General features: G+C 46.0%; 1 protein-coding gene across 3 annotated transcripts; it reads right to left on the reverse strand.

Annotated features, from left to right (window-relative positions):
• Nucleotides 1-13,506: 13,506 nt before the first annotated feature.
• LOC109753613 (probable protein ABIL5) lies at nucleotides 13,507-17,549 on the reverse strand. Of its 3 annotated transcripts, none has more exons than XM_020312533.4 (8): nucleotides 15,659-17,549; nucleotides 15,472-15,554; nucleotides 15,199-15,346; nucleotides 14,693-14,792; nucleotides 14,558-14,597; nucleotides 14,356-14,447; nucleotides 14,010-14,086; nucleotides 13,507-13,827 (listed from the first exon to the last, which is right to left on the reverse strand). In XM_020312533.4, the coding sequence occupies exons 1-8, from the start codon at nucleotides 15,800-15,802 to the stop codon at nucleotides 13,726-13,728; spliced, it is 786 nt and encodes a 261-aa protein (XP_020168122.1). In that variant the 5' UTR covers nucleotides 15,803-17,549; the 3' UTR covers nucleotides 13,507-13,725. The 3 variants fall into 3 exon arrangements, with proteins under 3 accessions (XP_020168122.1, XP_020168129.1, XP_040260185.1); XM_020312540.4 differs by having other exon boundaries at nucleotides 14,356-14,444; nucleotides 15,659-17,396; XM_040404251.3 differs by having other exon boundaries at nucleotides 14,356-14,462; nucleotides 15,659-16,007.
• Between the last annotated feature and the right edge of the window lie 280 nt (nucleotides 17,550-17,829).

Here is a 17,829-nt window from a genome sequence, read left to right on the forward strand (position 1 = left end):
GCGAGCAGCTAATACCCCTAAGCATGGCAGTACCCCATGTAGAACCTTCCAAGTGAAGTGTTTTACTTTCCTAGGAACTTTCAGCTTCCATGCATCTTTCCATATACCATTTACCTGGATACTTCCTTGTCCATCCGACCTTGAGAGCCTAGCCCCGAACTGATGATCAAGTTTCTCTGTAGTATGCTGAGCGCATTGAGAATGTGCCTGACCTAGTATAATTCCAAGCTACGAAATCATCCACAATATTACTGTTTAGGGGTATTTGTAGAATCCAATTTACATCAACTGGTGAGAAGCAGTCTCTCAAGAGCTCTTCATCCCACATGCTAGTATGCGGATTAATAAGCTCAACAACTTTTGAGAGCATTAGCACCCCCTTGGTGTGATTACCTTTCGTGTTGTACTAGCTGGAATCCAGGGGTCATTCCATATGTCAATCTGAGATCCCGTCCCAATTCTCCATATACACCCTCTATTGAAAGTCTGGATCCCTGCCACTATGCTTTGCCAAGTATATGAAGATCCTTTCTTTGGGCCAGCTTTTAACTAATTTACATCTGGATAATATTTTGTTTTGAGGACCTGTGCACACAAAGAGCTAGTCTGGGTTTGGAGAAGTCGCCAACATTGTTTTGCTAACATAGCAAGATTAAAACTGTGAAGGTCCCTAAACCCCAATCCCCCTTTCTTCTTCGGTATACAGAATTTCCACCACGTGAACCAATGCATCTTCTTCTGTTCATCACTATCTCCCCACCAGAAACAAAAAATCTCATATGTAATTGCTTTACAAATTCCCGTTGGCGGCTTAAAAACAGACATAGCATAAGAAAGAATAGCTTGGGCAACTGATTTTACCAGGATCTCTTTGCCTTGCATTGAGAGGGTCTTCTCCTTCCAACCCTCTAGCCTCTGACATACTCTGTCTATAAGATGTTGGAAGCAATCCGATCTATCCACTCCCACCATGGTCGGTAAACCCAGATAAGTATCTGAGAGGGCCTCTGTATCAATATTCAGAATTCTGCAGCAACTTTCTCTAACCAGGACACTCGTGTTAGGGCTGAAAAATACATTAGACTTTGCATTACTTACAACCTGTCCAGAGCTGCGGCAATACGTGTCCAACACCCTTTTCAGGGTGTTTGCATTATGTTCATCCGCTTTCATCAAAATCAGTGAGTCATCAGCGAATAAGAGATGTGATATGGAAGGAGCATTCCGACAGACTCGGACCCCCTCGAGGCCCCCAATTTCCCCCTCATGCATTAAGAGGCTAGATAATCCTTTCGAACAGAGCAAAAATAGATAAGGGGACAAGGGGTCCCCTTGTCTCAGTCCTCGGGTAGGAATAAACTCCTCCGTCTCCGTATTGTTGAACCTTACTCTATATGTAACTAAAGAAACACACTCCATTATCAACTTTATCCAGAGATCATGAAACCCCATCTTCTGCATCACTTTCTCTAAGAAGCCCCACTCAACACGATCGTATGCTTTATTCATATCTAATTTCACAGCACAAAACCCATTAGACCCTTGGGTCCTCTTCTTTATCGCATGAAAGCATTCATAAGCAACCAGTACATTATCAGTAATAAGCCTACCCGGCACAAAGGCACTCTGAGTTGGTGAAATCGTCTCTGGCAATATTATCTTAAGCCTATTTGCAAGCATCTTAGATATTATCTTGTAGACCACGTTGCAAAGGGAAATAGGCCGATATTGCATTATTACCTCGGGGTTTTCCACTTTGGGTATAAGAACAACATTAGTTCAGTTCCATCCATCCGGACTCTTCTTGTTAATAGCATCCAGCAAGGCCGTACCTTTAAAATTCGGGGCCTAGTGCAAAATCAAATTAGGCCCTATATTTTAAAAATATAAATTAAAATATTTTGTATAAATTATTGCGATGCTACAGATTTTTTCAGCGAATTCACATTATATCTTAAAATGTAAATCTATCCAAAAAGAAAATATTAATGAAGTATCAGAAGGAAAAAAAATGATCAGAGTAGAACTAATTAGAGGGGTGAAAGGTTGGAGACCATGAATGGCAGCACATGGGATCGAATGCTCTACTAAGAACCATGCAGTGAATGAGAGACAAATACACACACACAGTGAGGTTGGCCTAAATTTTAGGGTGAGTCCTTTTCATTCATTTAGCTCTTAAAAGCCCATTAGTACCTAATCTCTTGATCAGTAGTAATACGTAATCTTTGATTTTGGGGCCCCTAGAATTTGGAGGCCCTGTGCAACCGCTCCGGTTGCACATGCCAAGATACGGGCCTGTCCAGTACCTCATCTGTGAGCTCTTCTCCTACAATATGCCAAAACCTTTTAAAGAAGATTGCATGAAGTCCATCAGGCCCGGGGGCCTTCATATCTCCAATCTGAAATGAGCTTTCTTGACCTCTCTAGAAAAATAAAGAGATTAGTAGATCATTCATGTCACTGGTTACTATAGGCTTTATACAGTTAAGTAAAGCTGGGTCGATCTGTTGGGGAACGTAGTAATTTCAAAAAAATTCTACGCACATGCAAGATCATGGTGATGCATAGCAACGAGAGGGGAGAGTGTTTTCCACGTACCCTCGTAGACCGAAAGCGGAAGCGTTAGCACAACGCGGTTGATGTAGTCGTACGTCTTCACGATCCGACCGATCCAAGTACCGAACGTACGGCACCTCCGAGTTCAGCACACGTTCAGCTCGATGACGTCCCTCGAACTCTGATCCAGCCGAGCTTTGAGGGAGAGTTCCGTCAGCACGACGGCGTGGTGACGATGATGATGTTCTACCGGTGCAGGGCTTCGCCTAAGCACCGCTACGATATTATCGAGGTGGACTATGGTGGAGGGGGGCACCGCACACGGCTAAGAGATCAAGAGATCAATTGTTGTGTCTTTGAGGTGCCCCCCTGCCCCCGTATATAAAGGAGCAAGGGGGGAGGCGGCCGGCCTAGGAGGAAGGCGCGCCAAGGGGGGAGTCCTACTCCCACCGGGAGTAGGACTCCTCCTTTCCTTGTTGGAGTAGGAGAAGGGAAGGGAGAAGGAGAAGGAAGGAAGGGGGCGCCCCCCTCCCTAGTCCAATTCAGACTAGTCCATGGGGAGGGGTGCGGCCACCCTTTGGGGCCTTTCTCTCCTTTCCCGTATGGTCCATTAAGGCCCAATACGAATTCCCGTAACTCTCCGGTACTCCAAAAATACCAGAATCACTCGGAACCTTTCCGATGTCCGAATATAGTCGTCCAATATATCGATCTTTACGTCTCGACCATTTCGAGACTCCTCGTCATGTCCCTGATCTCATCCGGGACTCCGAACTCCTTCGGTACATCAAAACACATAAACTCATAATATAACCGTCATCTAACTTTAAGCGTGCGGACCCTACGGGTTCGAGAACTATGTAGACATGACCGAGACACGTCTCCGGTCAATAACCAATAGCGGAACCTGGATGCTCATATTGGCTCCCACATATTCTACGAAGATCTTTATCGGTCAAACCGCATAACAACATACGTTGTTCCCTTTGTCATCGGTATGTTACTTGCCCGAGATTCGATCGTCGGTATCTCAATACCTAGTTCAATCTCGTTACCGGCAAGTTTCTTTACTCGTTCCGTAATACATCATCCCGCAACTAACTCATTAGTTGCTATGCTTGCAAGGCTTTAAGTGATGTGCATTACCAAGTGGGCCCAGAGACACCTCTCCGACAATCGGACTGACAAATCCTAATCTCGAAATACGCCAACCCAACAAGTACCTTCGGAGACACATGTAGAGCATCTTTATAATCACCCAGTTACGTTGTGACGTTTGGTAGCACACAAAGTGTTTCTCCGGTAAACGGGAGTTGCATAATCTCATAGTCATAGGAACATGTATAAGTCATGAAGAAAGCATTAGCAACATACTAAACGATCGTGTGCTAAGCTAACGGAATGGGTCAAGTCAATCACATCATTCTCCTAATGATGTGATCCCGTTAATCAAATGACAACTCATGTCAATGGCTAGGAAACATAACCATCTTTGATCAACGAGCTAGTCAAGTAGAGGCATACTAGTGACACTCTGTTTGTCTATGTATTCACACATGTATCATGTTTCCGGTTAATACAATTCTAGCATGAATAATAAACATTTATCATGATATAAGGAAATAAATAATAACTTTATTATTGCCTCTAGGGCATATTTTCTTCAGTCTCCCACTTGCACTAGAGTCAATAATCTAGATTACACAGTAATGATTCTAACACCCATGGAGCCTTGGTGCTGATCATGTTTTGCTCGTGGAAGAGGGTTAGTCAACGGGTCTGCAACATTCAGATCCGTATGTATCTTGCAAATTTCTGCGTCTCCCACCTGGACTAAATCCCGGATGGAATTGAAGCGTCTCTTGATGTGCTTGTTTCTCTTGTGAAATCTGGATTCCTTCGCCAAGGCAATTGCACCAGTATTGTCACAAAAGATTTTCATTAGACCCGATACACTAGGTATGACACCTAGATCGGATATGAACTCCTTCATCCAGACTCCTTCATTTGCTGCTTCCGAAGTAGCTATGTATTCCGCCTCACACGTAGATCCCGCCACGATGCTTTGTTTAGAACTGCACCAACTGACAGCTCCACCGTTCAATGTAAACACGTATCCGGTTTGCGATTTAGAATCGTCCGGATCAGTGTCAAAGCTTGCATCAACGTAACCATTTACGATGAGCTCTTTGTCACCTCCATAAACAAGAAACATATCCTTAGTCCTTTTCAGGTATTTCAGGATGTTCTTGACCGCTGTCCAGTGATCCACTCCTGGATTACTTTGGTACCTCCCTGCTAGACTTATAGCAAGGCACACATCAGGTCTGGTACACAACATTGCATACATGATAGAGCCTATGGCTGAAGCATAGGGAACATCTTTCATCTTCTCTCTATCTTCTGCAGTGGTCGGGCATTGAGTCTTACTCAACTTCACACCTTGTAACATAGGCAAGAACCCTTTCTTTGCTTGATCCATTTTGAACTTCTTCAAAACTTTGTCAAGGTATGTGCTTTGTGAAAGTCCAATTAAGCGTCTTGATCTATATCTATAGATCTTGATGCCCAATATATACGCAGCTTCACCGAGGTCTTTCATTAAAAAACTCTTATTCAAGTATCCCTTTATGATATCCAGAAATTCTATATCATTTCCAATCAGCAATATGTCATCCACGTATAATATCAGAAATGCTACAGAGCTCCCACTCACTTTCTTGTAAATACAGGCTTCTCCAAAAGTCTGTACAAAACCAAATGCTTTGATCACACTATCAAAGCGTTTATTCCAACTCCGAGAGGCTTGCACCAGTCCATAAATGGATCACTGGAGCTTGCACACTTTGTTAGCTCCCTTTGGATCAACAAAACCTTCCGGTTGCATCATATACAACTCTTCTTCCAGAAATCCATTCAGGAATGCAGTTTTGACATCCATTTGCCAAATTTCATAATCATAAAATGCGGCAATTGCTAACATGATTCGGACAGACTTAAGCATCGCTACGGGTGAGAAGGTCTCATCGTAGTCAATCCCTTGAACTTGTCGAAAACCTTTTGCAACAAGTCGAGCTTTATAGACAGTAACATTACCGTCAGCGTCAGTTTTCTTCTTGAAGATCCATTTATTCTCAATTGCTTGCCGATCATCGGGCAAGTCAACCAAAGTCCACACTTTGTTCTCATACATGGATCCCATCTCAGATTTCATGGCTTCAAGCCATTTCGCGGAATCTGGGCTCACCATCGCTTCTTCATAGTTCGTAGGTTCGTCATGGTCGAGTAACATAACTTCCAGAACAGGATCACCATACCACTCTGGTGCGGATCTTACTCTGGTTGATCTACGAGGTTCAGTAATAACTTGATCTGAAGTTTCATGATGATCACCATTAACTTCCTCACTAATTGGTGTAGGTGTCGCAGAAACCGATTTCTGCGATGAACTACTTTCCAATAAGGGAGCAGGTACAGTTACCTCATCAAGTTCTACTTTCCTCCCACTCACTTCTTTCAAGAGAAACTCCTTCTCCAGAAAAATTCCGAATTTAGCAACAAAAGTTTTGCCTTCGGATCTGTGATAGAAGGTGTACCCAACGGTCTCCTTTGGGTATCCTATGAAGACACATTTCTCCGATTTGGGTTCGAGCTTATCAGGTTGAAGCTTTTTCACATAAGCATCGCAGCCCCAAACTTTAAGAAACGACAACTTTGGTTTCTTGCCAAACCACAGTTCATAAGGCGTCGTCTCAACGGATTTTGATGGTGCCCTATTTAACGTGAATGCGGCCGTCTCTAAAGCATAACCCCAAAACGATAGCGGTAAATCAGTAAAAGACATCATAGATCGCACCATATCTAGTAGAGTACGATTATGACGTTCGGACACACCATTACGCTGTGGTGTTCCGGGTGGCGTGAGTTGCGAAACTATTCCGCATTGTTTAAATGAAGACCAAACTCATAACTCAGATATTCTCCTCCATGATCAGATCGTAGAAATTTTATTTTCTTGTTACGATAATTTTCAACTTCACTCTGAAATTCTTTGAACTTTTCAAATGTTTCAGACTTATATTTCATTAAGTAGATATACCCATATCTGCTCAAATCATTTATGAAGGTGAGAAAATAACGATATCCGCCACGAGCCTCAATATTCATCGGACCACATACATCTGTATGTATGATTTCCAACAAATCTGTTGCTCTCTCCATAGTTCCAGAGAACGGCGTTTTAGTCATCTTGCCCATGAGGCACGGTTCGCAAGTACCAAGTGATTCATAATCAAGTGGTTCCAAAAGTCCATCAGTATGGAGTTTCTTCATGCGCTTTACACCGATATGACCTAAACGGCAGTGCCACAAATAAGTTGCACTATCATTATCAACTCTGCATCTTTTGGCTTCAATATTATGAATATGTGTATCACTACTATCGAGATTCAACAAAAATAGACCACTCTTCAAGGGTGCATGACCATAAAATATATTACTCATATAAATAGAACAACCATTATTCTCTGATTTAAATGAATAACCGTCTCGCATCAAACAAGATCCAGATATAATGTTCATGCTTAACGCTGGCACCAAATAACAATTATTTAGGTCTAAAACTAATCCCGAAGGTAGATGTAGAGGTAGCGTGCCGATCGCGATCACATCGACTTTGGAACCATTTCCCACGCGCATCGTCACCTCGTCCTTAGCCAATCTTCGCTTAATCCGTAGCCCCTGTTTCAAGTTGCAAATATTAGCAACAGAACCAGTATCAAATACCCAGGTGCTACTGCGAGCATTAGTAAGGTACACATAATAACATGTATATCACATATACCTTTGTTCACCTTGCCATCCTTCTTATCCGTCAAATACTTGGGGCAGTTCCGCTTCCAGTTACCAGTCTGCTTGCAGTAGAAGCACTCAGTCTCAGGCTTAGGTCCAGACTTGGGTTTCTTCTCCTGAGCAACAACTTGCTTGCTGTTCTTCTTGAAGTTCCCCTTCTTCTTCCCTTTGCCCTTTTTCTTGAAACTGGTGGTCTTATTGACCATCAACACTTGATGCTCCTTTTTGATTTCTACCTCCGCAGCCTTTAGCATTGCGAAGAGCTCGGGAATTGTCTTATCCATCCCTTGCATGTTATAGTTCATCACGAAGCTCTTGTAGCTTGGTGGCAGTGATTGGAGAATTCTGTCAATGACGCTATCATCCGGAAGATTAACTCCCAGTTGAATCATGTGATTATTATACCCAGACATTTTGAGTATATGCTCACTGACAGAACTATTCTCCTCCATCTTGCAGCTGTAGAACTTATTGGAGACTTCATATCTCTCAATCCGGGCATTCTTTTGAAATATTAACTTCAACTCCTGAAACATCTCATATGCTCCATGACGTTCAAAACGTCGTTGAAGTCCCGGTTCTAAGCCGTAAAGCATGGCACATTGAACTATCGAGTAGTCATCAACACGTGACTACCAGGCATTCACAATGTCTGCAGTTGCTGGCGCAGGTGGTACACCTAGCGGTGCTTCCAGGACGTAATTCTTCTGTGCAGCAATGAGGATAATCCTCAAGTTACGGACCCAGTCCGTGTAATTGCTACCATCATCTTTCAACTTTGCTTTCTCAAGGAACGCATTAAAATTCAACGGAACAATAGCACGGGCCATCTATCTACAATCAACATAGACAAGCAAGATACTATCAGGTACTAAGTTCATGAGAAATTCAAGTTCAATTAATCATATTACTTATGAACTCCCACTTAGATAGACATCCCTCTAATCCTCTAAGTGATCACGTGATCCATATCAACTAAACCATGTCCGATCATCACGTGAGATGGAGTAGTTTCAACGGTGAACATCACTATGTTGATCATATCTACGATATGATTCACGCTCGACCTTTCGGTCTCCGTGTTCCGAGGCCATATCTGTTATATGCTAGGCTCGTCAAGCTTAACCTGAGTATTCCGCGTGTGCAACTGTTTTGCACCCTTTGTATTTGAACGTAGAGCCTATCACACCCGATCATCACGTGGTGTCTCAGCACGAAGAACTTTGCAACGGTGCATACTCAGGGAGAACACTTATACTTTGATAATTTAGTGAGGGATCATCTTATAATGCTACCGTCAATCAAAGCAAGATAAGATGCATAAAAGATAAACATCACATGCAATCAATATAAGTGATATGATATGGCCATCATCATCTTGTGCTTGTGATCTCCATCTCCGAAGCACCGTCATGATCACCATCGTCACCGGCGCGACACCTTGATCTCCATCGTAGCATCGTTGTCGTCTCGCCAATCTTATGCTTCTACGACTATCGCTACCGCTTAGTGATAAAGTAAGACAATTACATGGCGATTGCATTGCATACAATAAAGCGACAACCATATGGCTCCTGCCAGTTGCCGATAACTCGGTTACAAAACATGATCATCTCATACAATAAATTTAGCATCATGCTTTGACCATATCACATCACAACATGCCCTGCAAAAACAAGTTAGACGTCCTTTACTTTGATGTTGCAAGTTTTACGTGGCTACTACGGGCTTAGCAAGAATCGTTCTTACCTACGCATCAAAACCACAACGATAGTTTGTCAAGTTGGTGCTATTTTAACCTTCGCAAGGACCGGGCGTAGCCACACTCGGTTCAACTAAAGTTGGAGAAACTGACACCCGCCAGCCACCTATGTGCAAAGCACGTCGGTAGAACCAGTCTCGCGTAAGCGTACGCGTAATGTCGGTCCGGGCCGCTTCATCCAACAATACTGCCGAACCAAAGTATGACATGCTGGTAAGCAATATGACTTATATCGCCCACAACTCACTTGTGTTCTACTCGTGCATATGACATCTATGCATAAAACCTGGCTCGGATGCCACTGTTGGGGAACGTAGTAATTTCAAAAAAATTCTACACACAAGCAAGATCATGGTGATGCATAGCAACGAGGGGGGAGAGTGTTGTCCACGTACCCTCGTAGACCGAAAGCGGAAGCGTTAGCATAACGCGGTTGATGTAGTTGTACGTCTTCACGATTCGACCGATCCAAGTACCGAACGTACGGCACCTCTGAGTTCAGCACACGTTCAGCTCGATGACGTCCTTGAACTCTGATCCAGCCGAGCTTTGAGGGAGAGTTCCGTCAGCACGACGGCGTGGTGACGGTGATGATGTTCTAGCGACGCAGGGTTTCGCCTAAGCACCGCTACGATATTATCGAGATGGACTATGGTGGAGGGGGGCACCGCACACGGCTAAGAGATCAAGAGATCAATTGTTGTGTCTTTGAGGTGCCCCCCTGCCCCCGTATATAAAGGAGCAAGGGGGAGGCGGCCGACCTAGGAGGAGGGCGCGCCAAGGGGGGAGTCCTACTCCCACCGGGAGTAGGACTCCTCCTTTCCTTGTTGGAGTAGGAGAAGGGAAGGGAGAAGGAGAATGAAGGAAGGGGGCGCCCCCCTCCCTAGTCCAATTCGGACTAGTCCATGGGGAGGGGTGCGGCCACCCTTTGGGGCCTTTCTCTCCTTTCCCGTATGGCCCATTAAGGCCCAATACGAATTCCCGTAACTCTCCGGTACTCCGAAAAATACCCGAATCACTCGAAACCTTTCCGATGTCCGAATATAGTCGTCCGATATATCGATCTTTACGTATCGACCATTTCGAGACTCCTCGTCATGTCCCTGATCTCATCTGGGACTCCGAACTCCTTCGGTACATCAAAACACATAAACTCATAATATAACCGTCATCTAACTTTAAGCGTGCGGACCCTACGGGTTCGAGAACTATGTAGACATGACCGAGACACGTCTCCGGTCAATAACCAATAGCGGAACCTGGATGATCATATTGGCTCCCACATATTCTACGAAGATCTTTATCGGTCAAACCGCATAACAACATACGTTGTTCCCTTTGTCATCGGTATGTTACTTGCCCGAGATTCGATCGTCGGTATCTCAATACCTAGTTCAATCTCGTTACCGGCAAGTCTCTTTACTCGTTCCGTAATACATCATCCCGCAACTAACTCATTAGTTGCTATGCTTGCAAGGCTTTAAGTGATGTGCATTACCAAGTGGGCCCAGAGATACCTCTCCGACAATCGGAGTGACAAATCCTAATCTCGAAATACGCCAACCCAACAAGTACCTTCGGAGACACCTGTAGAGCACCTTTATAATCACCCAGTTACATTGTGATGTTTGGTAGCACACAAAGTGTTCCTTCGATAAACGGGAGTTGCATAATCTCATAGTCATAGGAACATGTATAAGTCATGAAGAAAGCATTAGCAACATACTAAACGATCGTGTGCTAAGCTAACGGAATGGGTCAAGTCAATCACATCATTCTCCTAATGATGTGATCCCGTTAATCAAATGACAACTCATGTCAATGGCTAGGAAACATAACCATCTTTGATCAACGAGCTAGTCAAGTAGAGGCATACTAGTGACACTCTGTTTGTCTATGTATTCACACATGTATCATGTTTCTGGTTAATACAATTCTAGCATGAATAATAAACATTTATCATGATATAAGGAAATAAATAATAACTTTATTATTGCCTCTAGGGCATATTTCCTTCACGATCTCCTCTACATTCGACGTAAACAGGCCGCCAAAGTAGTCTCTGATGAGAGGCCGAAGGTCCTCATTCCCTTCGACCCAGGCACCTGAATCGTTCTTCAGCTTTTTTACCAGGTTCCTCCGTCTCCTAGCTGCCGCAAAGTGATGGAAGAAGGCAGTATTGCAATCACCCTTGCGAAGCTAACTGACTCTTCCCCTCTGTGCCCAATACACCTCGTCTTGTTCGAGCAGGTTTTCCACATAAACTGATAATTCCTTCTGTTTCATTCTCACCTCTTCTGTAGGAGTTTGTCTCATGAGAACATCTAGTTCTTTCTGTGCCTCTCGAAGCCGTCGGCGAGGCTCTTTAAGTGCTTGTTGATCCCAGCGATGCAAGTCATTGTGAACTGAATCTAACTTTGAACTCACGGTCGGACATAAGCCTTGGTGCAAAGCTTTCTGCCATGCTGTTTTGACGATCTCCTCTACCGTCTCTTCTGCTAACCATCTTGCCTCAAATTTCTTTGTACGAGCATTGCCGTTGTCAGTTACACCCGCTAGATATTTTGTATCTAAACATATTGGCCGATGATCTGATTTACCCATCTCGAGATTATTCAGTCCAGCAAAAGGATGTAAAAGCATCCAATCTGAATTTGAAACCGCACGGTCCAGGCTCTCTCGCAGCCCTCCGCGAAACCAGGTGAAGCTATCCCCTGTATAGCCAATATCCTCCAAAGAACAATCTGAGAGAGCATCCTCGAATGCTTGCATGCGTGTTTGCTGACGTGGGGCACCCCCATCTTTCTCATGAGAAAATAGAATCTCGTTAAAGCCTCCAATCACCAACCAGGGCAGACTTGATTGGGCATGCAGATCCCTTAAAATGCCATACGTACGGTCTTTGTGCTCCCAGTTGGGTTCACCATATATCCCTGTCAATCTCCAGAGATCCCCATTTGCCTCTTCTACTGAAACGTCAATGAAATCGAGGGTGGTAGTCCGGGAGTAGATCCTAACCTCCTTCTTCCAGACCATTAGCAACTCACCCTTTCTTCCATCAGTGCATGGCGCAATCAATAGGTGATCCATGCGAAGTTTTTTCATCAGAACTTCTGCCCTTTCCTCATCCAAATGTGTCTCGGACAAAAAAACACACATCCGGTTCATGTCTCCTCTGGATGTCCAGAAGCGAACGAACTGTCTGGGCCCCAATTAGGCCCCGACAGTTCCAGCTGATTAGCTTCATTGCTCCGGGCGACTCGTCACGGGGGTCGCCGAATCCATGGACCCGAACGCTTCAGCTTCAGGTCTTTTCTTCAGTACGTGCTTGAAAACAGAAAAAGCGTCCCCAGCACCATCCCAGGTAGGTGAAACAATCACGTCCAACAATCACGTACCCACAACACCACCACTACTTCAAAAACGCATCCAATCTGAGGAGGATTGGAGCACACCTTCCTTCACGAGACCTCAAAATTTCTTGCTTGAGATACTCCACGGAATCCAGCAGTAAGACAACAGAACTCATAGTATAGAGAGAAACCAGCGGCGGCACCTCACGTCAGCGTCCCGGGACAATAAAACCAGTGACGACACCTCATGGCAGCGTCCTGAGACAATAAAACCAGCAACTACACCTTCTGGCACCATCCTGGGACAAAGAACACTGGCCCCCGCGCCGCCGCCGGGGAGGCGGCCGGCAGCGGACCAGCGGAGACCTAAGTCGCCCTGGGAGTCGCCCCTCCCGAGAGAAAAACGCTTCGTCCTTCTATGTACTCTGGCCTCGACACCCTGGGACACATGGATGTTCACATACACACGCGCCTATGAACAATATGCAATACCGCCAAAAGAATAGAAAGCCTGAAATATAATTCCAAGAAATTGCAACCACGTGTGCCAAGTCTAATAGGACTTGAGGGAATTTAGCAAGCTGAGGACACCGATATTTAGAGCAATAAAATGTTTGCATGCAGCATGCTCCTACAAGTATGAGATGATTAAAACTAATTTAAAATATTTGTGATTAGGAGAATATGTCCCATACAATGGGGAAAACTATTTAAAAAAAGGTATTTTAGCTTCTTATTAAGAAGTCATCTTCCTAGCTAAAGAAATAGAAATCTCTTTTCTCGTCTTCCTCTTCCACCTCAATAATTATTCTATGTGTATTTGCTAAAATATCAGTCATATGTTACTTCTCTTTAGCTCCGTCTGGAATTATTTGGATGTATCTAGACATGTTTTAGCTCTTGATACAATCATTTTTTATCAATTTCTGCGACAAGTAATTCTGGAGGGAGTAGTATAGTATAAAATCTTGGGACCGAAAATGAAATGAACATGCTTGTTTCTCCTCGATGTGGCATGAATGTTTCAGCTCGACCCTGAATTTCAATTTACTGCACGTCAGCACATGCGTGCACCGGAGCAGAACTCAAACATATGTACTGTACGCACATTCCTTTTACAGAACAATGGACATTCTGATGGCTAGCAAAAACTCTGGCGATAGCCACATTCTAACTGCACCCCGGTGGCTCTTTTCACCGTTACGCATGTCGCTTGCTTCTTTTGAGAAATGACATGATGTTGCTGCCATGGCTACTTTTCTTCTTCTTCTTGTGATGACCCCCTGCAGCAATTTGAACATCCTGCATAAAATTCAGAGGAAAATGCATCAAGGTAAAAAATAAACACATGTCTGTGCTTGCGTTGCTTCGTGCATCACTGAATAGTTTACACACTTGGCAATGTCGTGTTGATTTCTTGGTATAAATAGTGTCTAGAGCACATATTTCTGAGACAATATATGACACGTATAACTTAGGAATACCTCTGCTCTGAAGGAAAATGACCTCGTTATGGATGCTGGGTTTCCAACGTCTGCACCCGCCACGGCATGCTCCCTCCCTAATAAGATCACCATGTCATTAGCCATACGGTAAATCAATCACGGCTATATGAAAAAAAAGGGTTAAAACAAGTGGGAACAACTTGCTGTTGTTACGAGTGGATCCAGGAAAACAAACTGAAGGCATGCTAAAAAATGTTGCATAGAAAGGGAAATTTTGATCAGTAGAATGGCTGGGATCCTTCTTCACAGTAGATGGAAGCAGAACAGCTTTACGGTGCCAAATACACAATTGTTCATAATATATTTCATCTGGCAAAAAAATTACCCATGGTTGATTCAACATCATATGGCTTCAGAGTGCGAGTAGCTCCTGGCGCCACTGTGCTATTGAGCTTGAAGGGTTCTGGGTCACCTCTGCTGTGTGAAAAAATGCTGCTAATGTTATATATACAGGGATACAAATTGCAGACCACAGGTACAAAGAAAGACAGAGCGAAAGAATCGAAAGTAACAAGTAGCCAGTAAACCTTGACTTGGCAACATTTTCCTGGTTGTTTCTTTCAGTAGCTGTAGTGGAAATTGGAACTAGTCAGTAAATCATAGCAGAGCTGAAGCATTTTGCATGTTCATCATATAAGTCGAACAAAGTTTGAAAACTATACATTGCGAGAGGTAACGGCGATGATATTGAACGGCGCCAGTGTCCGCACGAACGGCCAATAGTTGGAGGGAAATTGCATACTGTTCGCATGTCAAGAGCCTCTGGTAACATCAAGAGATCATACAAAGTTCAGTGAGCATAGCAGGGTTTGGCTTGGTCGATGTTCATCACCACTCAGCAGTGACGCTGAAGCTTTGTAAGTCAATCGCCATGAGAAAACATGTGGTGCATATTGATATTGACTTGCTAAAACTGGAACAGAGAAGAATTCCCAAAGAGCACCCAAGTTATCTAGGAGCAAAAAGCACTGTACATCACCCTTCAAAAAGCACTGTATATCACCCTTTAAAAAGCACTGTATATGTACTCTCGCAAGTTACAATCCTGCCTAATCTCCATCACGGTGTCATAGATATGGCTCATTGTTTAATCCAAACTGTTTCTGGTAATTGCACCAGATATCCATACATAATTTATTCACAGCTACAAGTGGAGAGAATGCACAACCTGCTTGAGGAAGCTGATCTTTTGCTCTGTTTGCGTGATCTCAGCCTTGTCCTCCAGCTGGTGCTCAAGCTTGGATGAGACGGTCCCCAGATGATCGATCACCGCTACTACCGCGTCGCAGATGTAGCTCTTTGTACTGTCCAGGATTCTTCACCACCATGCGCAGGAAATGAAACGAAACTTACACGCGGCCATCAGTTCCACGACCAGACAGGGAAAGAAAGAAAGAAAATGTGCTGGAGTGAGATAAACGATGGGAGTGTCTGCGCTTACAGCTGCTTCTTCTCGGTGTTGAGGAACGCCTTCTCGCAGCAGTCCGCCGCCTGGTGCAGCTGCGACTGCAGATCCTTGAGCTCCTGCAAACCCGAGCGAACGCGTCGGACGACACGCAAGCTTTAATCAGAGCGGCGCACGCGACGCGAAAATGATTGGGAAAAAAGGGCCAAGAGAAGCGCTCAACTCTGAGCGCGCCGTCGAAGCTCTGGGGTGTCGCGCCGCCCTTCGCGCCGAGACCCGACGACGACGACGACCTGCCGAACGGCGCCGCGGGCCCCGTGGGAGTCCCCTCCTGCCGCCCCGCCTCGACGGCGCTCCCCGCGTCCATCTCTCAGGTCAAGAACACTGGAGCGACAGGAGAGCGCTGAGGATGACGACGACGAGTGATGGGAAATGGCGTGTACAGGCGCGCGAAAGTGGCGTTCGGAGCGCAGGAGAACGCAGGGGGCAAGAGCAACGGGACAAGGCGCGGCAGGCGGTCTCGTGATGGGGTGGCTCTCCGGGTCAGAGGCGCCGAGCGCTTGGACGGCGCGCTAGCGTGCGCTGCGCTCGTCACGGGCGAAGCGTACGCCCGGGTTCTTGTGGCGTCCCTTTCGAGGAGATTCTCAAGGTGCAGTGTTTCGGAGAAAGTTTGGCGTCGAGCCTACGGCTGCGTCGTCGTCGGTTTTAACGAGGGTCCGGTGTTTCTTTGGTCGTTTATACTGCCGACTGTAACGCAAATCGGTGAACATCCCGTGGATACGGGGTGAAGTGAATCGTCCTCCAACCCAAGAAAGTCGTCGCCTTCTTGTAGACTAGCCACAGTGGGACTAAGACTCCATAGTGGAAGTAACATAGGTAGTAACATCATTCATATCTAGATAAAATAGATGATGTGACAAACAATAAATGAAGAAAGAGAGGAAAGTGGTAATATAGCTACTCCGAGAAGATGGAGTCTTACTCCCACTTTGACTAGTCTACAAGAGAGTAGGTACTAGTAATATGAGTAACATCACACATATCAAGGCAGGATGAGTCTATAGGCTAATAAATGAATTGTTGCATGTTACCACACAAATGTTACTCTCCACTATAGCATGTTACTAGTCTATGTTACTAACCATTGTGGCTAGTCTAAGTTCAGCAGTAACATCGAGTCCAATTCAGCAAATTTGCTTATGTGACAATGCGTTAATGCGGAGAGAGGTAGTTTGGGTAACTTAACTAGTTACTGTAACATCACATGTCCCAATGCAATATGAGTCTATAACCTAATAAATAAATCTTTGCATGACACCACGCTTATGTTACTACCCACTATGAATGTACTCCCTCCTTTCTGGTTTATAGGGCTCAAATCTGAAATCTCATCAACCAAGGCATATGGTGAGGGACGAAGGGCCACATTTAGTAAAATTTCCCCTCTGCCTCCCGGGTCGCTCGCGCGAGCGACTCCGGAGGCCCCAACCCTAGATCGAGCGAGCAACCGTTTTCTCCCCTCCCTCCCCCGGCCGCTGCCGCCGCCGGCGCCGGCGGTGGCGGCCACGCCCGGCTACCAAAGGTGGCGGGCGAGGACGGCGCGCCTCGACGGTTCCCCTTCGCGTGGAGGCGGGTTGTCCCATGGGCGGCGCGGGTGGCGGTGTGGGCAGCGGCGCGGCGTCGCCGGCACACGGCGGGAGGCGCGGAGGAGCGGCGGACCTGGCGGAGAAGGGCAGCGGTGTGCTGGTGGCGGACGGGCTCGGCGGCGTGCTAGAGGCGGCGCCGCGAGCTACAGGCCAGGCTGGTGGCGGCGCTTCGATGGCTCGGCTAGGCGGGTGCTCCTGGCGAGCAGCGAGCGGCCGGCCACCTGTGGGCCGTGTGGTGAGCGGTGGAGCTCTCGTAGTGGTGCCGGCGTGATGCTGTCCGCAGTGGGGCTGGTCAGATCTGGGTGTTTCGGGTCCGATCTGGGCCCTAGGTGCTGGGGTGGTTGCAAGGCCGTCCCTTGGAGTGGGTGACGGCCGTCCCGGACGATCCTGGCCCTTGCCGGAGGTGTGGAGTGGCTGCTGTTCTTCGGCCAGGTCAGTGGTCTTGGGTGGGCTGCGTTTCTCTCGGCCGTGTGATCTTTGGGCGGTCTTCGGCTTTGCGGCTACGGCGGCAAGGTGTTGCGGTGGCGGCGGTGCGAGTCTACTTGGGCGGTGCTGACCAAATCCCTCGAGGTGTGGTGAGGTGTGACGATCGGATGAAAATCTGCACGGCTTTTGCCGGGCCGGCGACGATGGCGCCCGTGGTGTCGTTTCCCTCCTTGGAGGCGTCGCCGAGATGCGCTTGCATTTTCCCTCGCTCGTTTGGAGTTGGTGTTGTCTCCGGGTGAAAGCCTTGATTCAGTGTTGGATC

This window comes from Aegilops tauschii, chromosome 3, assembly GCF_002575655.3.
Source record: "Aegilops tauschii subsp. strangulata cultivar AL8/78 chromosome 3, Aet v6.0, whole genome shotgun sequence".
In the NCBI taxonomy this organism is placed as follows: domain Eukaryota; kingdom Viridiplantae; phylum Streptophyta; class Magnoliopsida; order Poales; family Poaceae; genus Aegilops; species Aegilops tauschii.